Consider the following 25,713-nt stretch of genomic DNA (forward strand, 5'->3'; position numbering starts at 1 on the left):
TTAATTTCAGTGTCACTTTGTGAGGACATATATACTAAGCACTACTAAAAGGCTTAGTAAATTGTGTCAAAAATGACTTTGGAATAGAAATTAGGTTAAATGACTCAACCTGAACTTTCTTCACTTTCATCAAATAACGTCACAAATTTCTAAAAAATTAAAGAGCTTGGACTTGGATCTGTTCTTGTTGGTGGTAATGGAGCTCCTACTGATGATGGAAATCTTCAAACTGGTAATCTTAATTATCACTTGGCTACAAGAGAAAACTGGAAAAAGTTAGGTGATAGATTAATGGAGGAAACAGTAATTGAAATAGCATTAGATGAATAAAAATAAGAGGTAGCAAAGATCCAATTACTTTTAGGTACTGATGCAGTACATGGAAATTAACATGTGATAGGTATACATTAAAAAATGATATTATTTTTCATAAAATTTTACAAAATAAAAATATCTTTTCTAAACTTAAAATATAATACTTGTATTATTAATTTATAGGAGAAGTATTATTCCCTCATAACATTGGTTTAGCCGCAACTTATAATCCTGAGCACTTCTATTTGTAAGGTCAAATTACTGCAAATAACACTTTGGCTAGTGGATGGAACTACTTATTTGCCCCTACTGTTGCTGTTTCTCATAATGCATAATGGGGAAGATATTATGAAACATTAGGTTAAAACCATGATATGATTAAAAAATACGCAAAAGAATTCGTTAATGGAGCCTAGCAAGTTGACCAAGATGGAGTTATTAGAGGAGCTATGACTAGTACCAAGCACTTCTTAGGTGATGGAGCTACATATGAAGGAAGAGATGAAGGCAATGATAAAATTTATAACTTTACTGCTTTTATTGAGCATAATATTCAAGGATACAGGGGAGGTATTGAAGCTTAAACTGGTACAATTATGTGCTCATATTCTGCTATTAATAGTAATTTAATGGCATCATTATTGTTTATATTAAATAGATTAGCTATCAAAAAATTATAAAATCATTTTTTAATCAAATTAAAATTTCAATAGTTTTTTAGATTATGATTTACAACTTTACAAAATTTTAATCTAAATTGTTGGCATATCTATTTGAAATTGGTTTTGTGTTACTCAAAAATAGTTGTATTAATTAATTTACTAATTTTTTAATTTTTTAAAATTAAAGGTATTCCTATGGCTATTAATGCAGATCTTTTGTAAAACGTTTTGAAGGAAAAAGAAGGATTTACTGGTTTTATCATAAGTGACTATAATTAAAGAACTGGAGTAGCTTTTTAAGGATAACCTACATCAAATATTAAAATGACTGAGTAGGAATCAACTTGTTTGATTATTAATGCAGGCATGGATATGATGATGATGGGTGGAGGAGCAGAGGATTACATTAAAGACTTGAAAAAGTGTGTAGAAAGTGGAGAAGTGGCCATGGATAGAATTGATGATGCTGTAAAGAGAATCTTAGCTGTTAAAATGGCCATGGGTATCGTCTAAATAGTTAATAATACAAGCATTCAAATTCAAAAATTAGAATAATAATTGCCTGTAGATCCTTAATTTGTTGCACAATCAGCTCTATAAGCTGCCAAAGAATCTTTAGTACTATTAAAGAATGATAATGATTTACTTCCAATTAATTTAACATAAATTGAGTATGTAATTTTAATTGGTGAACGTGATATCTAGGAAAGAGAAAATTACTAAGTTGTTGATGAATATGTTATTTAAGACACTAATAATATTGGAGCTTAAAATGGTGGTTGGTCTGTTCATTGGTAAGGCTATGAAGGTAATGAATTCTGGTCTGGAGATTATAAAAATTAAACTTCTGCTTTCTCTATTTTCGATTCTTTAGTTAATAGACTTGGAAAAGATAGAATATTAAAGCCTAACTATAGCGATATCCGCAATTATACATCAATTCGTTATGAGAGACAAGCATTTATTGAAAAATTGAAATCATTAAATTTAACTAGTCAAAATACATTAATTATTGGTGCTTTAACTGAGTCTCCTTATGCAGAGTTTATGGGTGAAATAAATAACTCTTACTGCCAAGGCCATAAATTACCTCCTGTAGAAGGTTGTATATACATTAATGGTCATGCTAATCCTTATATGCCATATCTGTAAAAAAGCACTCTTGAAATATCTTATGATAACTTTTCTAATCAAGTTTTAAGTTCTGTTTCTTCAGATATTCCACTGATCACAGTTCTTATTACAGGTCGTCCTATGATAATTAATGATGAAATAAGTAGATCTACTTCATTTATTTAAGCTTGGCTGCCAGGAACCACAGGTGGAGAAGCTATTGTATAAGCAATTTTTGGTGAATATCTCTTTGGATAAAATGGTTATTCTAATCGTTTACCAATTGATTGGGTATAAAAAATGGAGGACTTATAATAGTTCCCTATTTACAATCAAAAAGGTGATATTCCAAAAATATAAAATCCCCTCTTCCAAATAGGTTTTGGACTTTATACTTAGAATTCTAAAATTGAAAAAAATATTCAATGAAATAAAGAAATAAATCTTGAGAACAAAAATAAAAAAATAAAAACTTTTGTTTTTTTAATTAATATATAAAATATGAAAAAATTAATTAAAAAAACTAAAAAATGATCATTAATGCGATTAGTTGGCCCATCTTTTAATTGCATTAATTTAGCTAAATATTTATTTATTAAACTTAGTTTTATAAATAATGCTATTTGCAGTAAAAAATAATAAAAATAGATGAATAAACAAACCATAATAGTCCAATAATTTATTGAATTATTTCAAAAAATAATTAAAATAATAAAATTGAATATAAATTTGTTAATATATTTAATGTAAATTTTTATTTTGGATATTAAATGTAAAAATATTTCAATTAATACTTTTTTATATTTTTATCCTTAAAATTTAGGGGAAAATTTTCAAAAAAATCTAAAATCGAATAACCTTGCTCGCTTTCCCTAAAACCCGAGGCCCGAGGTTAGAGGTAATACGGTAAAATAAAAATTAAATTTTTCTGGGCTTTTAGAAAATTAATATTAATAATTAATTAAATGAAAATGATTTCTTAAAATAAAAAAATGTGAATAGTTTTAAATTAATAAATTCTATTTATTGATATTAAATTAAGTTTAAATTTAATTTTTTTGTTATATTATATCTTTTAACTTATTAAAAAAATATGAATTATGCTGGAATTTAATTTTAAGTATATTCTTATTAAATAATAAGATTTAATTTACAAAATATATTGGTTTTTATTTTGAATTTGATTATTTATATTTTTTAATTAACTATTTTTTATTGTTAATTAAATAGTAAAAATTTAAATAATTTGTTAATTTTATGTTAAATTTCTATTTATTTTTTGCTTTTTAAGATTTTAATAAATTATTTTAAATGTCTTATCAAATGATGTAAATAACTTATTAATTTTAAGGTTATTTAATTATATAGATTTATTATTATTTATTATTTGCTTTTTAAATAAGAAGATTTAAAGAATTGATAATAATACATATCAATTAAAGAAAATAAGAATTTATATTGAATATATCAATTAAGAATATACATGAAAGAGTATATTTACTTGCGGGATAGTAAAATACTGTTTCATGTTTTAATTTTTAAAAAATAAGAAGTTTTTCTTCATTTAATAATTTTTGTTTCTAAATTATTATATTATTTGTTTATCAATATTTTTGAAATAAAGATTGCTTATACTTCAAAATAAATTGATAAGCAATATTTATATATATATTTATATTTCTAAAAAATTTAAAATAAATAATTCTTTAAAAGGATTTGTTTATTATAAGTACTTAAATATTTTTTTCGTTTTGCTTGTAAAATAAATTAAAATAATCAATCGATTATTACGAAATTATAATTTTGTTTTTTGGAAATACATATTATTTAAAAACAAATAAATATATAATAAATTAATTATTTAGAAGGAAAAAATAAAGAAAATATATGAAATATATTTTATCAAATTAAAAATTTGGTAAAAATAAAAATCAAAATAATTTATTCGACCTTTATCTTAAAATGTCTATTTGGTGTAATATTAATAATTAGCTATCTGGGTTTTTACAATTTTTAAAACAATAAAGCTTTTATTATTGAAGACTATTAACCTACTTTTTAGCTTTTTATAAGATACACATTTAGATTTGGCTTACAATATCTCTATAAAATAGTTTAAAATTTTCAAATCATCAAAGTCAATAATATATGCAATGCAGCTTAAAATACAAAGTTTACAGTATTTTGTTTTAAAAGGATAAAAATAAAAGTTTTTTTGGTTACATTGTTAAAAATTAATTAAAAACTTTTATTTTCTCATTTCTCAATTAATGGATTTATAACCCTAATTGTTTTACAACTTTTTTGGAAATCGAAAATCTATTTATTATCATTTCTTATTTATTTTATCTAATTACATTTCTTTTGATCTTTTACCACTCTAACATTTATAGTTATTTAATCAAATTTTATCTCCATAGAAATAAATAATTAGTTAATTTATTTTAAGTATATCATTTTCTTTCAAATACGAGATATATATGAATCTTTTTTCTTAAGATTTGATATTACAAAATATTAATTTTTCAAAAGCGAAAAATATTTAGAGTTTATTTTTTTTATATTTTACATATGTTATTTTCATGATTTTTTCCACAATTTAAATATATTCCACTTTTTTATTTCAATCTACTATTTAAACCCTTTGAAACCAATATAATATTCTTAATTGAGTATTATCTTAATCTATTTTTTAAAAAATTTAGAACTAATTTTTGTTAAATTAGAAGCAAAATTTACTTTTATTCATCAGTACATTAAAAATTGTTTGAAATCTAAAGTGTAAAAAATATACTTTATTCATAAAAATAAAATAATACATATTGAATGCTTACTTTTTATCTTTTGATTATCTTTTAAGATGTTAATTTTATCTCATACTGTTTATTTTAAAAATATTTCTACAAACTTTTCTTTTTTTATTGTGTTAATGAGGATTTCCTTATTTTCTTTTGGATTGTTTCATTAATATTTATTGGTTGACAATAAGTGCAATCAAAAAAGTTAATTCCTTTATTTATAAAAGATTAAAGACAAATATAAGTAGTAACTCTATAACCATATGAATCAATTTTTAATCATTAAGATTTGTATTTTTATAAGTGATATATAAAGTATTAGAGACTTAATCAACCTAAGCTCCATGTATCTTTCTTTCAATTTAGTATATTTATAATACTTTGATTAGAAAATAATAAATAATAATAAATAACATAAGAAAAACTAATAGATTATGAAGAAATTAAGCTAAGTATTTATTGTGCTAGTAATTTTCTAGTCTTTAATTTCAGTGTCACTTTGTGAGGACATATATACTAAACACTACTAAAAGGCTTAGTAAATTGTGTCAAAAATGACTTTGGAATAGAAATTAGGTTAAATGACTCAACCTGATCTTTCTTCACTTTCTTCAAATAATGTTACAAATTTCTAAAAAATTAAAGAGCTTGGACTTGGATCTGTTCTTGTTGGTGGTAATGGAGCTCCTACTGATGATGGTAATCTTCAAACTGGTAATCTTAATTATCACTTGGCTACAAGAGAAAACTGGAAAAAGTTAGGCGATAGATTAATGGAGGAAACAGTAATTGAAATAACATTAGATGAATAAAAATAAGAGGTAGCAAAGATCCAATTACTTTTAGGTACTGATGCAGTACATGGAAATCAACACGTGATAGGTATACATTAAAAAATGATATTATTTTTCATTAAATTTTACAAAATAAAAATATCTTTTCTAAACTTAGAATATAATACTTGTATTATTAATTTATAGGTGAAGTATTATTCCCTCATAACATTGGTTTAGCTGCAACTTATAATCCTGAGCACTTCTATTTGTAAGGTCAAATTACTGCAAATAACACTTTGGCTAGTGGATGGAACTACTTATTTGCCCCTACTGTTGCTGTTTCTCATAATGCATAATGGGGAAGATATTATGAAACATTAGGTTAAAACCATGATATGATTAAAAAATACGCAAAAGAATTCGTTAATGGAGCCTAGCAAGTTGACCAAGATGGAGTTATTAGAGGAGCTATGACTAGTACCAAGCACTTCTTAGGTGATGGAGCTACATATGAAGGAAGAGATGAAGGCAATGATAAAATTTATAACTTTACTGCTTTTCTTGAACATAATATTCAAGGATACAGGGGAGGTATTGAAGCTTAAACTGGTACAATTATGTGCTCATATTCCGCTATTAATAGTAATTTAATTGCATCATTATTGTTTGCATTAAATAAATTAGTTATCAAAAATTTTTAATATCACTTTTTAATCAAATTAAAATTTCAATATTTTTTAAATTCCGATTTACAATTTTACAAAAATTTTAATCTAAATTGTTGGCATATCTATTTGAAATTGGTTTTGTGTTACTCAAAAATAGTAGTATTAATTAATTTACTAATTTTTAATTTTTCAAAATTAAAGGTATTCCTATGGCTATTAATGCAGATCTTTTATAAAACGTTTTGAAGGAAAAAGAAGGATTTACTGGTTTTATCATAAGTGACTATAACGAAAGATCTAAAGTAGCTTCTTAAGGATAACCTACATCAAATATTAAAATGACTGAGTAGGAATCAACTTGCTTGATTATTAATGCAGGCATGGATATGATGATGATGGGTGGAGGAGCAGAGGACTACATTAAAGACTTGAAAAAGTGTGTAGAAAGTGGTGAAGTTGCCATGGATAGAATTGATGATGCTGTAAAGAGAATCTTAGCTGTTAAAATGGCCATGGGTATCGTCTAAATAGTTAATAATACAAGCATTCAAATTCAAAAATTAGAATAATAATAGCCTGTAGATCCTTAATTTGTTGCACAATCAGCTCTATAAGCTGCCAAAGAATCTTTAGTACTATTAAAGAATGAGAATGATTTACTTCCAATTAATTTAGCATAAATTGAATATGTAATTTTAATTGGTGAACGTGATATCTAGGAAAGAGAAAATTACTAAGTTGTTGATGAATACGTAGTTTAAGACACTAATAATATTGGAGCTTAAAATGGTGGTTGGTCTGTTCGTTGGTAAGGCTATGAAGGTAATGAATTCTGGTCTGGAGATTATAAAAATTAATCTTCTGCTTTCTCTATTTTCGATTCTTTAGTTAATAGACTTGGAAAAGATAGAATATTAAAGCCCAACTATAGCGATATCCGCAATTATACATCAATTCGTTATGAGAGACAAGCATTTATTGAAAAACTGAAATCATTAAATTTAACTAGTCAAAATACATTAATTATTGGTGCTTTAACTGAGTCTCCTTATGCAGAGTATATGGGTGAAATAAATAACTCTTACTGCCAAGGCCATAAATTACCTCCTGTAGAAGGTTGCCTATACATAAATGGATATGCTAACCCTTATATGCCATATCTGTAAAAAAGCACTCTTGAAATATCTTATGATAACTTTTCTAATCAAGTTTTAAGTTCTGTTTCTTCAGATATTCCATTGATTACAGTTCTTATTACAGGTCGTCCTATGATAATTAATGATGAAATAAGTAGATCTACTTCATTTATTTCAGCTTGGCTGCCAGGAACCACAGGTGGAGAAGCTATTGTATAAGCAATTTTTGGTGAATATCTCTTTGGATAAAATGGTTATTCTAATCGTTTACCAATTGATTGGGTATAAAAAATGGAGGACTTATAATAGTTCCCTATTTACAATCAAAATGGTGATATTCCAAAAATATAAAATCCCCTCTTCCAAATAGGTTTTGGACTTTATACTTAGAATTCTAAAATTGAAAAAAATATCCAATGAAATAAAGAAATAAATGAATCTTGAGAACAAAAATAAAAAAATTATAACTTTTGTTTTTTTAATTTATATTTAATATATGAAAAAATTAATTATATAAACTAAAAAATTATCATTTATGAGGTTGGTTGGTCCATCTTTTAATTGCATCAATTTAACTAAATATTTATTTATTAAACTTAGTTTTTAAACAGTAATTTAAATGGTATTTAAATATTTTTGGCACTTAAATATTTTATATAAATAAAAGAAAATTATTTATCCCTTACTTACCCTTAACTTGTCAATATAATTAGCTTAAATCAACTAAAATTTTTATACTTTTTGTGAGATAATAAACTCCTCCTTCTTTATAAAAATTTTAAATTATATTAAATTAAAAACATATTCGAACCTCTGCTAAATATTTATCTCGTTAACATTCAAATGTTATCTTGCATTAAATTTATTGTAAGAAATTATAATTTTAGCTGCTTTGAGTTTATAAATAATTTTATTTTGCATTATTGTGAAATTTGTTTCCACTTTTTTTTTTACAAAAAATATTCTATATTTACTCTTTTTCAAATTTATCATTTGTATTTGTTAGTGAAATAAATTTTTTTAAAAATGATATTTCAAATAAAATTAAAGTAAAGCTATTTTATGAGTTATAAAAGTTTATTAAATATTAAAAACTATTACTGTTTTCGATATAATTATTAAACATAAATGTGAAAATTTTAAACTTTTTATTTTTGCATTTAATATACATACTATTTTAAGCATAGAAAATATTTGTTTAAATTTATTTGAGTAAAATATCCTTTAAAAAGCAACTAAAAAAGTTATTTTTTTTCTTAAATTAGAATATCTTTACATTAAATTATAATTATTTTTTTTATTTAGTGTATGTTTTCTAATTTCGTTAGAAGGATAATAATACGTTTACAGAAAATTATTTTCGCAAACATCATTTTTTTTAATTAATAAAAATATCAATAAATTTTTTTTCTATCTATTTTATTAGGTGAGATAAAAATCTAAAAACTTTTTTTATTTTATTACTGGATCCACAAAATTAAGTAATCTAAAATACTTTCATATTAAGTAATCTAAAATACTTTCATATTTTAAATAATTTTATCCTTAATATTTTAAATTCCTAATTAGAATTGATTGATTATTTATTTATTCAATTTTATAGAAATTTTCATTTACAATCCTTGATTAACTCTATTGTATTTTTTATTGTTAAAAAGCATTTTTCTAGATTAGAATTTATGTCAATATGAAAATACAAAAAAAACAGGTACTTTTAAGTAAAATAAGAATAATAAAAGATTGATAAAAACTTAATTTATTAAGTAACATAAATTTTTGATGGGAAAATTGTAATTTTTATTTGACTTAATTTTTCTTCAAATAAATTTATCTTTATTTTAGTTATGATAATTGTCAAATTTAATCTCAAGTTATTTATTTAAATAAAAAAAATGAATAAAATTGCAGTTAGAGCTTTGAAATTACTACTTATAGCTAGTATTTGGAATTTTTTAACAAAAATATTTGCAGATTAAATTTACAAAAATATCTAAAAGAGTAAATTTAACAAAATAATGTAATTGAGTGAATAAATTATAATTGTTAGTATATTAATTAAGCTTATGGGATTACATATAGGGGAAATTTTAAAAAAATTATATTTAAATATTAGATTAATTGTATGAAAAAATTATTTATATTTAACTAAGTAACCTCTTCAAAGAAATTAATATTCAGTTTGATCTCTAATAATTTGATAAATTGGTTAACTAAAAAAATATTTTTGTGTAAAATTAATATATTTTTGGCGATAAAATAATTTGTATCCAGCCACTTGTATAAAATATCTTTTAAAAACAAGTAGTTTTATAAAAATATCAAATTTCTAATTTATATATTTATAAAAGAAAATTTAAGCGCAGATTCAAAGATTTATTTGTATTTTGATTTTGATTTGGTAAAAATAATTAGAAACAGTTAGAACTTCTATTGCTAATTCATGCTTTGTTTAGATTGGCAAATTCTTTAGAAAATCATGCATTTGAATGAAAAAATATCAATAAAAATTAATAAGTAGACAAATTTTTACTTTTTGAATTAGTCAATAAACTCACTCGCTTTTGATGGTGAAATTCAATAATTTAATAACAAATATTTTAAGGTTTTAGTGATGAAAAAATAAAACTTTGGCTTATTTTTCATACATTATAGAAATCAAATAGTTTAAAAAAATTTTTATGATCAAATTATATTGTTGAGGTGAAAGCTTTTTTATAAATTAAATGTAAACCAATATTAATTAAAACACTTGATTATTGATTTCCTCTTTGGTAAAATTGAATCTCAAACATAATTAGTATTATTTATATCTAATTAGAATTACTTACATAAATATTGGTGAGTAAATTAAATAATTTGATTCTAATTCGCTTATTTTATTTCGAAGATTGATAGAGGGTATCAATCTAAAATAAATCGCTTAATAATTAAACTAAAGAAAGAAGCAAACATGTAATTTTAATATATAAATTAAATCTAATGTAAGAAATCACTTTTTAGCAAATATAATTATATTGAGAAATTCTATCAAATGAATATTTATTGATTAATGCAAAACTTTTATATTTACAAATGATAAAATATTTGATATACAGAGAAAGATATATAAATTAAGATTAATTTAGAATAAGTTATTATTTTTATTTTTTTTTTAAAAAAGAATAATATTAGAAGAATAAGAAAGAAATCAGGATTATTTATTAAAGATTTTTTGTTATTAATTATTCACATTAGTGTTTTATTATAAATTTGCTATTCACATCCATGCTTTATTTTAAAACTTTGAAGGTTTGTTTCTAAGTAACTTTATAAAGTAAATAGCTAATTAATAGGATTATCAACTTTGTATTTTCAAGATAAGGAATATCGTTCCTTTTTTTATTTATTTATTAAAAGAGTAAGGTTATTAAATAGAAGAGATTTTATTATTTGATGATTCTAACTATTTTTTAAATTCAGACATTTTTTTACTAATTCATCTATATTATCTCAGAAAATAGAGCAAGCGCAAACATTATTGTTCTTTTTAGAGCTGAATCTGTATTTCTTCTTCTTAAGGAATGCTGAAATAAAATTCATATATTCTTCAAAGAAAATTTTTTCTGAGCTTGCTTTTTCTATGAATAGGCTCTTAATATCTGAGTCATTGGCATTAGAGTCTGTAAGATAATAAAAATAATAATATTAGTTATTTGTATTTAATTATTCGAAATTGATAAGCGTAAAATCTTAAGAATGAAAAGATTACGAATTGATTTATATTCAAGTTAAATACAACAAGAACGGTTTTGAAGAGTAGAAAAAATTAATTGTATTGATTTCATCTTAAAATTAAAATTTGCAAAGGTTTTTGCATTTAAAAATTTACTAGCTATAATTACAGTAAAAAATTTAGAATGCTTAATGAAGTGAGTGAGGTGTATTGTTGAATTATGATAAATCACAGTTTAAATTTCCAAAAAAATATCAAATTTTCTAAAATAATAGTAGTTAGTGAAATATATTTGGTATAAAATTTACCTTAGTAATGTTGGAGTACATTTTCTATCACAATACGTGTGAATTACAAGGAGAGGTGACCCTGTAAATTATCATCAACTTTCTACCATTCATTAACGAATGTTTTAATTTCTTTCTTTGAAAAGTTGTCAATTAAGCTGTATTATTTATTACAAATTAATTTTAAAAATTGTTTGGTTGTGAAACTAGAATAAAGGTAGTAAAAAAAAATATTTACAATTTTTCTCCTAATTTAATAGTGCATTTTGATTAATTTAGTTGATGAATTTGTTCAATTATTTGGAGATATTAGATTTTAGTTACCCTAGCGCTAGAGATGATCTATCTAATTTCTTCGATTTCATTTTCAGAAAAATCTATAGATAATAATTGAAATATATTGATTATTTATTTATTTATTTAAATCAGTGGCATATTTGAAAAATTAAATATTCCATAAATGTAAAAATTATCAACAAACATACCTCTTCTGGCATATAATTAGATAGCCTAAAGGCAATCGTTAAAAGTTATTGAGTTTTTTTTTTCTCTGTCAAGCTTTTAAAAGTATACCAAAGCTTCTTCTTATTCAATATAAGAAAGAGATGTCCTTTCAGAAGATATATAAGACATTTATACACAAGTTTTTTTTTTGTTTTGATTTTTTTTTATTTCAGGGATTTTTTAACTTAGATTACTCTTTTTTTTTTTAATAATCATTATAATTTTTTGAAATGGGTGCAAATAAATATCTTAGCTAATTAAAATGAATGAATTTATAAATGAATTATAAGGAATGTATAATTGTCTTTACAATATATTAATTTGATGTATCTTCAAATATCATTGAACCTGCAATTTAGATCGTCATTATATTTTTAAAAAAACTAGTTATTAATATAAATATATAAAAAACTATAAATGCTATTAATAATTTTTACTGTATATTGCTTCATTTCCCTTCACTTAATAACCAAAAAAAATTAGAAGAAAATTAATAATTATAATATCAAAAATAAAGGCTCTATAATTACAATTCTTTTATCAAACCCATAACGCATACGAGGTAATATCTTAACTAATCGAACAAATATTGGATTAAGACCTTTACTTGATGCAATTTTTTATTTTTTTAATTGCCTACTATAACGAGTATTCAAAGTAAGAAAGGGTAAAGTAAGGTAAATATTTTGTTTTATTTTGAAATATTTAGAAATATTTATTAATTTGCTAAAATATTTTACCATTTTAAAAAAAATGTAATTCGTTTATTTATTTTTATAAAACAAACCAATATAAAATTTAAAGGATAATCACTACAATTTTATGGATAATTAATCAAATTAAATATATATGAGAGCTCAAAAAACTCAACCTAGATAGGTTTACTTGCTTAACAAGCTCGACAATAATAAATTTTTTATCAAACTTAGTACCAAATTTAGTTTGATATTTGAAAATTTTAAGAGGATAAAACTACATCAATTTAAATGAATTTTAATTCATATTTTGCTTTTCATATGATCTCTTAATATATTAGAAAATCTAATTCTTATGTAAATTTACTTGGTGTTTTTTTTGCCTAAGCTCGAAAGGAAAATTATGATAAAGATATGTCATTTTCTATAGCATTAAATGCTACAAAAAAGTTATTTCATGTCAAATTAATTTCTATCATATGATTATTATTTGTGTTAATATTTAAATGCAAAAAAACAAATTGAATAACTAACAAATAAACAAATGCGTTGTAAAAATTTAGCAGATTAAAATACAAAAAATTTAAATTAATAATACTAAAATTTAATAGTTTTTTATATAGATCATCAATTTTGTTTTTGAAATAAAAATTTATCAATTAAAAATCAATCAATTTGAATATCTCATTTATATAGTTTATTTGTCAACTAATATTATGAGAGTCTTAAAGAAAAAGAAACCTATTTATAAAGGAAATTGAATTGTGTTTACTAAATATTTTTTATGTTTACTTTTACCTATTAATCAAAATTAAAATAGTAAAAGATTTATTCAATTTTAGTGGAGGTGTATTAGGATTAAAATATTAAGCAAATTTTTTTTAAGTATTACTGATTTTATTTTATGAATTTAATGTCAATACAAAGTACTACTTATTCAATTAACAGTACTAGTTTCATCTATACCCTATATGTTTGAATCAAAATCAATTCAGTATTACATAAGAAAATTTATTTTGCCTGGCACTGAATTATTTTTAATTAAAATAATTAAAAACGTTAAAATTAGAAATTCTGAAAACGAGTTCTTAATTTTATTACTCTCTCTCTCATTCTATTTTACTCTTTATATATCTATATTATTAATTTAAAATAAAGTATAATTAACTATTTTAAGGTAAAAGCAATTTTTAGTCTGTTTAATTATCAAAACTATATTTTTGAGTTTCATTTATTTATCATTTTATTTTTATACCTTTTAAAAAAGTCTTTAAAGAAATATTAATTTATAATCTACTTGAATCCGCATTATTAAATAAAATCTTAATATTCACTTAGCAATTAAAATATTGATAGAACGTTTATATGATGTATTTTTATCAACTATGAATGTAAAATATAATTAAATTTGTATCTAAAAATACAGAAATGTAAATAAATTTAAATTCTTGAAAGCTAAATATTATTAAAATGAGATTTCATTATTATTTAAATTCTATATTTAGCATCAAATATTTATAATTTACTCATAAAAGATTTAAAATTCTAAAAATTTTTTATAATTAGTTAATATTTTGAATTGATAAATTATTAAAAATAGGATAAAATAAAAATATCAAATACTTTTTAAAAATCAATCCAAACCAATAAATACATCATTAAATTTAAAAAAACTATTCTTAAGAGAAATGAAAATAGTCTGTATTTCTATTTTTAGATGACATCAATAATAAAAAAAAGAAATCTATTCAATTATTTTGTTTGTTTTCTCATGTATGATGTTATGTGATGATGTAAATTAATAAATTGCAATTACATTCTTTTTTTTAAAGTTTTCAAAAAGAAGATTGTATTTTAATATTCTACTTAATTTTAAAGTATAATAAAATCAATAGCTAGTGATTGAATGATTAATAAATAAAAGTGATATTTCTTTTCTTGCTATTTCACAAATATTAAGAAGATATATTATCTATCTAAATTTTTAAATGCTTGTTAAATAATATTTTATTCAGATAGCTTTATATGTATTGATTTTACAATAAACAGCCTATTCGTTTGATGATGTCTAGACAGTCATTTCTTATATTGGAAGCGGCTACCTATATAAAGATCCTGTTAAACCTAACACTAATTAGCTTAATAGAGACTAATATTTTTAAAGATATAATTAATTAAATTTTCCTGCATTATCATATTAGAATTAGCTAGTTCATGCTGCAGATATACCTGACTATAATGCATTAAATGTTCCTCCCTCTAATTAAGATCCTAATTAATCATCTATTTAACAAAAAGTCCTTGTTTATTTTTACAACTAAAACTCTTAAGTTTATTAAAGTTACTATAAATACGATAATATCAACAATTCTAATTAATAGGTGACATTTCTAGTTAATCCTTGCAAACTAGTTCCAAGTAGTAGCTGCATAGAATCAAACACAAACTTATAAGATCAGCCTTACATTATTGCAGGGATGGACATGCTTGTTGCTTTTTATACAAACACTACAATACTTCACTGTAGTGATGAATGGTCAAAATTGATAAACTGTGGAAGTTTCATAGAGATTCATAGAACACTTGACCCATATATTATAGAATAGATAAAAATTGAAGAATTTTAAACTCTGACAAATAAATTTTATTATTTTAGCACCAAAAAGTTATGTGCAGGTAGATATGAAATATGGTATGTAGTCAGAACACGTATAGGTGTCATTTTATAATATACAAAGCCTTTCTTTGTTTCTTATCCTAGTTGTAGCTGTTCTTTTAACATGTACTTAGCAAAATAAGGAGAGTGTAACTGAATTAAATTTTATGCAGATAAATTTATAAATATTTTATTACTTTCTAATAAAAATTATTATTTTAAATGTATTTATGTGACAATTCATTCATTTATTTTTAGTTTAATAAAATTATTTGAATTTTAAAACTAGTTTTTAGGTTTTACATTAATTAAAATATTGAAATCAATTTTAAATTAGTTTCAGATAAAATTCATTCGCCTAAAAATTAATTAAATATCAATTAATGACAAATGTTAATCCAGTTAATTTTATTTTCAATTTAAAATATTGTTTGATTTAAACTAAGATATGAACTTAAATTTTACAAACAATAAAAATTACTTTCTTAATGCTAATGTTCATAAGATTTCTTTTGATAAATATGTATTATATGTGTGTTTTTCAAGATAACTTTATTAAAAACTGATTGGAATAAAGAATAATTAAAAAAATGGTTTATTTATGAAATATATTTTATCTTTAATGAGAACAAACACTGTGCTAAATTGATGATTGTTGTTATCAAAATATATTTATTTTAGATGATATATCTTTTTATTTTCATTTAAATTAAAAGTAATACTGAAGAATTTAGATTGTTTCGTCGCTTTTTCAATATAAACTATGAATTCAAATCAAGCAAGATTTATATTAAATTTTACAAAGTAAAAAAAAAATTATAACAACAAAAGAAGAAGGTATTTTATTTATATTATAAAATCCAAATAAAATTAAAAAATACTGGTAAATAATAAAAATGCATAACATTATTTCAAGTACGATGACTCCAATCACGAGATCATCCTAAAAAGCTAGGTTAGAAAGAAGCTCTTCTAATATAAGATCTCCTCCTTAGTTAGGTTAGTCATCTTCTGCTGCGTCACTACTTAATTATCGAATGAGCTAATAAGCATTAGGAAAAAGTTTAGGAAGTTAATCAAGATTAAGATTTGATAAAGAAAATGAAATGTAAAGAAAGTAAAGAGATATGTCAGCAGACACCCTTTAAAAAAGGCTTGACACTTTCTTTGCATCCACAAGAAATTTTATTTATTCATCCACTAAAATGAAAAATTCAATGGTTGAAGTTATTAAAGAAGTAGATTAGCAAATAGATTTTAATATAAAATTATTTGAAACAGATAAATAATCTCTTGAACGCTGTCTTAATACTTTATAATCTTAGTTATTCAACATTAAAGACTCAACAGATATTAATTTTAGGAGCACTGCAAATCCATTTAGTAACAGTAAAACTGCTTTTTTTAGCGTAAATAATTAGTTCTTCATCTTAATTAGCTTTTTTACAATAATAGAAAATATAATTTTTTAGAACTTTAAGAGCATAAATTCCATTAATTTAAATATGCCTTTTTTATTATTTTTTTGAAATAAAAATGAGCAATCATTTTATGTATTTACATTTAAGGTTTAGAGAAACAAGTAGTAATTTAAATTTTTTTAAAATAAAAATTTTAGAGATAATAAGAAAGCTTAGCTCAAACTCAAAATTTAACTGATAATATTTATTTAAATTAACTGAGAAGAGAAAACAAAAATCTAAAGTATGAAATGTAAAACTTAAAAGAAGAAATAGATAAACTAAATATAGAAAAGATTTAGAAATACAAAAGCTAAGACTAGTTTTTAGCATCTGAACTAGAAAGCTTGTAAAAATAGGTTATAAAAATAGAGAAAAAAGCCACTGAAAGGAAGGTTTGCATTAAAAAGTTATACAGTTTACTGGAAAATAAAGAAAAAGAGCTTGAAGAATTTAGAAACTATTAACAAAAGTATCCTCTAGGAGCTGTTGTTAATATGATTTCTTAAATTAAAAAGCACGACTCATCAAAAAAAATGTAGAATTATGTAGAAATGGCGATAAAAGAAGTGAAGTTAAATAATCTACTTCATAAAGAAGGAGATACCTACAGCAAACAGAAAAGAGTAGAAATTGAAGAAATGATACACTTTTTGAAAGTAGAATAAAAAGAAGTTATTAAATATTTTGCTAGTAAATTTTTTTTTACAAATTAACAAAAAAATTAATTAAAAGCTAATTTTCAATTTTTAAATAGATTTTATTGATTTTCGATTATGTTTCATTATTTTATTGTTGTTCATTTTTTAAAATGAATTTTTATAAAGTTTCTTTTTGCTATTGGTAGCTTATAAATTGTTATTAAAATTAAAATAGGTTTAGTATAAGGTTAATAAGTAAATAAGCTTGAAAGACAATTGTCTCCTTCCTCTTAAATTAATTAGAATTTTATAGGCAAGGACAATATTTCTCCTAAAAATTAATAACAAGATTTGGTAATTAGTTTTGGTTATTTATGGTGTTTTTTTATTAAAAATTTCATAATTATTTATTTTATTTCTCAAAATTTTTTTAATCAACAGGGAAATGGTGGTGTAGCTTCGTCTTTATAATTTATTAGGTCTAATGGATTTAGCTAACAAAATTAACCTAGTAGGAATGGAAGTTAATTAGCTTCACCTAATAACTTTAAATCTCAATTAAGTATAAGCAATCAAAACTTTATGAAAAGTGAAAGATTATCTCCTCAGCAATAACAAATATTACCTGTGTCTCCTACAAATAAATTGTTAAATGCCAGTTTAGGTCAAGGTTTCAATAAAGATGATTTTGAATATGTTCTAAAAGAGTAGGTAGAGTATGTTAGAAAAAAATATCTTACTCACTTTGTAGAAATGTTAGCTCAATTAGGTATTCATACAGATAATTTGAACTTAAGCAATCAAAGTGATGAAGCTCCAATTATTTTAAAGCTTAGAGAAGAGTTCTAGAAGATTGCCACAAAACATACAGGATATTCATAATTGGTTTAAGAACTCAGATAAAGAATTGAAACAAAAGAAAAAGAATTAATAGAAAAGTGTTCAGAAATAGATAATCTAAAAGTTAAAGTTATTAAAGTGCAAGAAGTAATTATTTTAATTTAATAGGAATTTAAATGAAAATTATTTTATTTATTTGTAAATAAAGGAAGCAGAGAGTAATCCAAAAATAGATAAACTCGAAGAATAGTAAAGATTTAGATTGATTTAGCATAAATTTAATTCAAAATATTCTTTTTACAAATTTAGAGTTTAATAGTTTAAGCAAGAAATAAGAGCAAAGAATGAAGAAAAGAAATAAGCATACTCGAAAATATAGTAACTTGAAGAAATTAACTTAGAAAACGAAAGAAGAGAAAGATTATATTTAGAGGATTTAGATAGACTTAGAGATGATTTGTTTATGGTATTAGACAATTTAAAGAATATTTTAGAATACTTTGGAATCATAGATGCAAACGAGGAGAGAAATGTTGATAGAATGCTTGATACTTTAAGATAATATTTAGAAAAATAAGCTGATAAAGTTTTCCTTCATAAAAATGTGTTTGAAGATATGGAAAAAAAAATTATTGACAATTAAGAAGAAGTTGAAATCCTTAAGTAATAAAATGGAGAATTTGCTAAGTAGATAGATGATTTAGAAGAAATCAATAGAACACTTAAGGATCAACTAGAAATTATATCGCTCAAAAATGAGGAAGGTGATAAATTAGAATAAGGAATTCGTGACAAAATTATTTAACTCCAAAATGAAAATCATATTTTGAAGAAAAATTAAATTGCTCCAGAACTGTTCGAAAAAATGCAACAAGAAAATAGAGAAGCTTAAAATGAGTTAAATGAAAGAAATGAAGTAATAATTAATATGAAAATGGAAATTTAATCTCTTGAATAAAAGTAAATAATTTATTTGTTTTATTACTTTTTATGTTTGAATTTATTTAATAGGTTGTAAGAAAAAGAAAAATAGATTAAAAAAATTTAATCTGAAATGGTTGAAGTTGAGGAAGAAAAAATTCATTAAGCAAAACTTGTTAAAAGTTTGGAATAATTCTAAGTTGACAAGAAAGCACGTAATGAAGAGATTTTAGAAAAGGTTATTGAAATGGAAAAAATTTAGAAAAAGCTAAACAAAAGAAATATTGAACTTGAAGAGGAACTCAAAAAATACAAAGAAACTGAGATTAACCTTGAAGTTTAGATTGAAAAAGCTAAAAAGTAAGGAGATGAAAAAACATAAGACCTTTAGAAAAAGATCAAAGATTTTGAAAAATAGAATTAATAAAGCAATTAAAAGATAGGAGAGCTTAAAGAGTAAATAGCTACTTTGCAGAGCTAAATATCAAATTTATAACATGAATTATAGTAAGAGAAGGACAAAAATATAAAATAAGAAATGGATTTTAAAAAAAGTAATGAGAATGATATTGCTTAATTAGAATTTTCTTTACAAAAATAAATTAAAAATCTCCAATAAGAAAAAGAAGATGCAGTAAATGCAGAAAGATTGAAATACGAAAAGGAAATATAGGCTATACGTAGATAAGATGAAAGTGAGGAGTATATTAGTGAAGAAAAATACTAAAAGCTACTTTCTGAGTTAAACATAAAAGATTAATAAGTAAAATAACTTCAATAGCAATTATAGGAATAAGAAATAGCTCTTCAAGAATCAAAAGAGGCTTTATATATTGAAAGATAAAAATTAGATGCATAGCTCTAAGAATAGCTTAAAAATTAAAGTATTGAGTTAAAAAAGGTTAACGAATAAGAAATATAGAATGTTGTTGATTAATTTGAAAAAATTCTAAAAGATAAAGCAGCTTAATTTGAACAAGAGAAATCTTAAAAGAACGAAGCTTTTGAAAAGGAATTAAAGTAAATTTAAAACAGATTTAAAGAACATGAAGAAGAAATTAACAGAGAAAATAAAAGAGTTGTAGAAGTAAATTAAATGGAACTTAATGGATTAAAAGAAAATAATGAAGAGCTACAAAGCTTAAATCAGAAACTTGAAATCGAGCTTAAGCAAGCACAAATTCGTGAAAATGAACTATAAAGTGAAAATGAGAATTTGAAAACTAAAATAGAATTGATAGAAAGTAATGCAAGCTCAGAAAATAAAACCATTGTAAATGGTCTTTAGACTGAAAAGAGACAAATAGAATAAAACTTATCACAAGCCAAAAGAAACTTAGAGCTTAGTGAAAAAAATATATTAGAATTAAAATAGAAAATAACTAAACTTGAAGAAGAAAATGAAAGCATTTCTTTGGAAAGAAGTAATTTAATTAAATAATTACAAGGAAATTAAGATGAAATAAATGATGTTAAACAAGATAACCAATAAAAATAGTCAGAATTAGCTTAGCATATTTAATAAAAAGATTATTACATTTAAGAGCTAGAAAACGAAATAACTAATCTAAAGTCTAAAATTGATTAATCAAATTAAGAAACATAAATAATAACTTAAGAGAGTATCTAGCTGAATCATAAAATTTCAGAACTCTAACAATTAAATTAGGAAAAGGAAAAACGTATAGAATAGATTTCTAAAAAAGCAGAAGAAGCTATTATTTAATTATAAAAAGAACATTAATAAAAGATCGAGGAAGTAATTCATTAGTCCAAAGGCGAAATTCTAGAAGGTTATAACAAATAAAGAGCTTAATTAGAATAATAAATAGTTTTTCTTAATTAATAAAATGAATAAACAAAACAATCTTTTGAAAAGTAGATTCATTCTCTTTAAAATGAAAAAGAATAATAAAAAATTAGTTTTGAAAACCAAAAAGAATAGCAACGTATCTTATTTGAATAAGAAAAATAATAATTAGCTAAATAGTTTGAGTCATAAAAAGAGCAAAATAAAAATGCACTTGAAAAACAAATTAACGAATTGAATGAAAAGCTAAATTCAAGCAAAAATAAATATGAGAGCGAAATCTAAGCTATCAATAAGGAATATAATAAAAAAATATAAGATACAGTCGAATAAACAAAAATAGAAATGAACTAAACATTTAGCTAACAAATAAAAAAATTAGAATAATAATTAAACGATTTAACCAGATAAAACAACGAGTTTAAGTAAAACAATAATGAACTATAAAAATAAATTTAGTCTAATTAGGTTGAAGCAGAATAAAAAGTATAATAGCTGAAACAAAACCATTAAAAGCAATTAGATTAGAGTATCAATTAAGTAACAAATGAAATTACAGAAAGCTTTAAGTAGTAAATAGCTACCCTTGAAAAGTAAATAAATTTGCTGAAAGACACCTAAGCTGCTAGCTCTTAGAATCAAACATCTAAATTTACTTAAGAAATAAATAGTCTCAGTGAATAAATAGTTTCTCTATAACAAGAAAACTAGGTTCTAAATTAACATAAAAGGGATTTAGATTCTCTTAATTAGAAACTTTAACAAAATATCTAAGAAATCTAAGAAAATTTAAATTAATCTTAAAAAAATAATATTAAATTAGAAAGTATTGTTAAAGATTCTTAACAAAAACTTGAACAATAAGTTAAGATATTGGAAGAAGAGAAAGAAAGATATAGTTTGATAGAAAAAGAAAAGCAAAGTATTTTAGAAAAAAATAATCAATTAGAAAACTAAATGGAAGAGCTGAAAAGAAATTTACAACAGTTCAAGGTTTAAGTGCAATAAACTGAGTAAAAATAAGAAAATGAGGCTTTTTCTAAATTATAAAATGAAAATAATGACTTGGTTCAATAAAACAATTCTTTACTCTTCTAAATTAACGAATTAAATAATTAAATCCACTTACTTGAAGATAAATTACAAAAATCTAGCATACTTTAAGGAAAATAGATTACAACTGAAAACTAATAGGGTGAAGAAATATTTGACTTTGAAGATTTTGCAGATGAATTAGCAGCTTCTTAAAATGCTAAAGATAAGTCAAGATAAGATAAGGAAAAGAAATCAGAAATGGTTGCTGATAGCGGAAAGTTTAAGCTCAACTTTGCTAGCATTTAAAATAATTTTGATAATGATAAAGATAGAATGTAAATAAAGAGGGATATGCAATAACAATAATAAATTAAAAACAAGGAAGCTAATGATTATTTTGTTGACGACGATGATGACTTTGATGATTCAAATCAAGAAAAAGATAAATTTAAAGATTAAATCATTTAAGAGTAAGGTATTGCTATTGAAGGTTAAAAAAATGAAATTTCTGAACTAAAAAATCAAATTGATATGATGTTTTAGGATATAAATTCTTAAAGAGAATATATTCAGTACTTAGAAAGTCTTGTAGACGAATATAAATAAAAAGAGTAACAAAACCCTCTGAACATTAATGAATTTGATAACTAAGGAGGATAATAATAAGAACATTTTGTTGAATAATCTGATGCTAGCCCAAATACAAAGATTTTAAATTTAAAATCTAAATTAGCAGATGTCCAAGAAAATCACGAGACAGAGATTTTGAACTTAAATCAGTAACTCATTGCTTTAAAAGAAGAAATTAAAGGATTAAAAAATCACATAGCCGATTTAATGTAGGCAAATGATGATTTAGAGCTTAGGATAGAAGAAAAAGAAAACTAAATTTTATAGTTACATGAAAATCAACAAGACAATGTTAACGAAGAATAAATTGGAGTCTTGCAAGAATAAATTTAAAAACTCTAAAATAAGTTACGTAGATAAGAAGAGGACATGGCCTATCTTCAATAAGTTAATCAAAATCTAAATAAGCAAATCGATGAATACATGAAAAAATTAAAAATGAAGTAGCCAGGTAGTGAGAGTGGATAAAGTAAGGATGATGAAGAATATGAAGGAGGTCTTGTATAACAACTTGGTAAAACCCAATAATAGCAATAGCAATAACCAAAGTAACCTTAATAGCAATAGTCATAAAAAGCATAACCATAATAGTAATTGTAATAGCAATCTAAAAAAGATATAAGTTAGAATTAAATTGGTTCATATAATGATATGCAAGATTAAGACTTTGAGAACGATCAAGATGAAGAAGAGACATATTAATCTTAAAAACCAAAAATCTTAAATACTCAAGAAGCTGAATAATTTTAGGCTCAATTGATTAATGAAAAAATATAGCTTCAATAGTAATTAGCTGAGTTGAAAAATGATAATGATGCTATTTAAACTGAAGATTAAATTTAAATACAATAAATTCAAAAGAGACTTGAACACAACAAAAAGTAATTGCAATTAGTTTAAGAAATGGCCTCTAATAGAAATAAGGAAAAGTATGAATTTGCTTAACTAAAGGAAAAACATTTACATCTTACTTAGTAATTTAAGGAACTCAAAGAAGAAACTGAGAATCTGAAACTTGAAAATTAAAACTATAGAAATTAATTAGGATCTAAAAATGCTAGTCCATAGATAAACTCTATGAAACCAGATTCAAAAAATCAAAGCGTTACCTCAACTGAATAGTTAGACATGCTTAAGCTTTCTCTTATGGATGCTCAAACTCAATTAAAGTCCATGAAAGATAAATATTAAAAAGGAATTAAGAGAATTAAGTAAATGATAGAAGCACCTTCTTTTAGTGCATCATAGCCTGCTGAAACAGAAGAAGACATAGTAGCTTTAGCAGACTAATTAGTTGCAAGTCATCAATAAAAAATATAGCAAATCTAATTATAATTATAGCACACTCTCTCTGAGGGAATATCATCTCATAAATCACCTCAAGGTAACAAAGAAGATGACTTTGTTGAAGAAAACGAAGGAAAAACAAAAATAACTGATATTACATCACTAAAAGCTTATATCCTCTATTCATAAAAGTTAGAATTGATAATAGAAGAGGCCTTGCTTAATAAGATGCTGGCATAAAATGATCAATAAAATAGAAAAGATTTAACCTCTGAACAATATGAAAAAGTATAGCAATATCTCCACATACTAAGCGATTTCTAATAAAGCCTTTAAGAAAAAGAGAAAGAATATAATGATATGCAAGATAAATTAATTTTATTAGCAGAAGAAAACGAAAAGCTTAAAAAATCAGACTCCTCTTCCAATCGCAATATACTTTAAAAACCCAAATCAATGCAGTAGAAGGATCCTTTCTAAATAAATGATTTCGAAAACATATAAGAGGAAATTCCAAATCCTATTAACAATCAAGGCAATGAATCTTCATTCCTTAGTATGAGTGAATAGATCATCAAAGAGCTTGAAGGTGCTAATAATACAAAGACTCCATAGTAATAAGTCTCTATGTAATAACAATCATAAGTATAAAAATAACATGAAGAGGACCTAAATAAATTAATGAAAGAAAATAGTGAACTCAAAGCAAGTAAAGAATATTTTGCTTCTAGATAAGATGAATTGTATGATGAGTTGAGAGCAAAAGATGAAATAATATAAAATAACGAATTATATGTAATGTTTCATTTTTAAAAATAAAATTGTTAAATTTATATTTATTGTTAAATAGGTTAAAAATCTCAAAAAAGAAATCAGAAAACTTAAAGAAAGCACTGAGGCAGTTTCATAAAAAGAATAGCTTAAAATAATATTTATAAAGTTTATTTAGGCTATGGCAGATAAGTAACTAATTTAATTAATTAACATTTGATTTTAATAAGTTCTCTTTATTTATATAAATAGAAAAAAATAACTTGAAGCAGATAATTTCTTAGCAATATTATTTAGTATGCTAGGAGTCACAGACTAAGATAAAGAAGAAATAATTAACTCTCTAGCAAAAAAACCAGCTGATAAAAAAAAGACGATTATACAACTTTTAACTTTAAAATGAAGATAAAATAAGTAAGTGTTTGGTCTTTTTTAATATCTTTTCAAAACCTATGTATTTATTGTGCATCAATAAACTTACCAACTAATTAATTAAGTAATAAATTCATAAGTGAATCTGTAAAAATAATATTTATAAATAAATAAATAATATTAAAATACATTCTGATCTAAAAAATAATAAAGCAAAATGAATATTTTTGTTTTAGTGTCTAAAATTTTTATATGTTTGTCTATCATTTAAAATTGTAAATTCTTTTTAATTGACTTTACTTTTTATCTTTATTTTTAGATTTAAAAATATCTCAAATAAAATATTATAATTTCATTGAGATAATTAAATTCGTGATATATTTTACACAATTATTTAGATACTTGCTATAATAATAAATATTTTACAATTAGATCCTAAATCATATTTCTTTATTTTAAATAAAATTTAGACTATCAAATTGCTTTAATAATATTAGTCAATATCTAAAAGTAAATAAATCATTTTGAAATATATATAAACAAGTTTATTTCTAAATTTTATTTTTTATGCCTTTCATATTTATATTTTTAATTATAAAATATTAGCAGTTATTTTAATTTAAA

The 25,713-nt window shown here is 22.8% G+C and overlaps 5 protein-coding genes across 5 annotated transcripts; 4 read left to right on the plus strand and 1 right to left on the minus strand. All coding sequences in view use genetic code 6, as the record gives it.

The window, feature by feature from the left end:
- Positions 1-72: 72 nt before the first annotated feature.
- Positions 73-2,519, plus strand: TTHERM_00520951 (glycosyl hydrolase family 3 amine-terminal domain protein; the record flags this gene model as incomplete). The annotated part of the gene is made up of 3 exons (XM_001470713.1): positions 73-400; positions 499-936; positions 1,165-2,519. 3 exons carry the CDS (start codon positions 73-75, stop codon positions 2,517-2,519), a joined length of 2,121 nt encoding a protein of 706 aa, XP_001470763.1.
- Positions 2,520-5,264: 2,745 nt separating this feature from the next.
- On the plus strand, positions 5,265-8,179 carry TTHERM_00521950 (glycosyl hydrolase family 3 amine-terminal domain protein). The gene is made up of 3 exons (XM_001014373.3): positions 5,265-5,770; positions 5,869-6,306; positions 6,534-8,179. The coding sequence occupies exons 1-3, from the start codon at positions 5,323-5,325 to the stop codon at positions 7,886-7,888; spliced, it is 2,241 nt and encodes a 746-aa protein (XP_001014373.2). The 5' UTR covers positions 5,265-5,322; the 3' UTR covers positions 7,889-8,179.
- A 2,778-nt stretch (positions 8,180-10,957) lies between these two features.
- On the minus strand, positions 10,958-12,338 carry TTHERM_00521960 (hypothetical protein; the record flags this gene model as incomplete). Its single annotated transcript, XM_001014374.4, has 5 exons — positions 10,958-11,127; positions 11,489-11,625; positions 11,706-11,844; positions 11,953-12,166; positions 12,282-12,338. 5 exons carry the CDS (start codon positions 12,336-12,338, stop codon positions 10,958-10,960), a joined length of 717 nt encoding a protein of 238 aa, XP_001014374.4.
- Positions 12,339-14,654: 2,316 nt separating this feature from the next.
- TTHERM_00521970 (hypothetical protein) lies at positions 14,655-15,479 on the plus strand (the record flags this gene model as incomplete). Its single annotated transcript, XM_001014375.1, has 1 exon — positions 14,655-15,479. The coding sequence occupies one exon, from the start codon at positions 14,655-14,657 to the stop codon at positions 15,477-15,479; it is 825 nt and encodes a 274-aa protein (XP_001014375.1).
- A 763-nt stretch (positions 15,480-16,242) lies between these two features.
- TTHERM_00521980 (hypothetical protein) lies at positions 16,243-25,120 on the plus strand (the record flags this gene model as incomplete). Its single annotated transcript, XM_001014376.2, has 9 exons — positions 16,243-16,731; positions 16,941-17,475; positions 17,659-17,777; positions 17,865-18,410; positions 18,472-18,512; positions 18,573-19,223; positions 19,275-24,741; positions 24,797-24,909; positions 24,970-25,120. The coding sequence occupies 9 exons, from the start codon at positions 16,243-16,245 to the stop codon at positions 25,118-25,120; spliced, it is 8,112 nt and encodes a 2,703-aa protein (XP_001014376.2).
- Positions 25,121-25,713: the final 593 nt, after the last annotated feature.

Source organism: Tetrahymena thermophila (genome assembly GCF_000189635.1).
Source record: "Tetrahymena thermophila SB210 genomic scaffold scf_8254664, whole genome shotgun sequence".
In the NCBI taxonomy this organism is placed as follows: Eukaryota; Ciliophora; class Oligohymenophorea; order Hymenostomatida; family Tetrahymenidae; genus Tetrahymena; species Tetrahymena thermophila.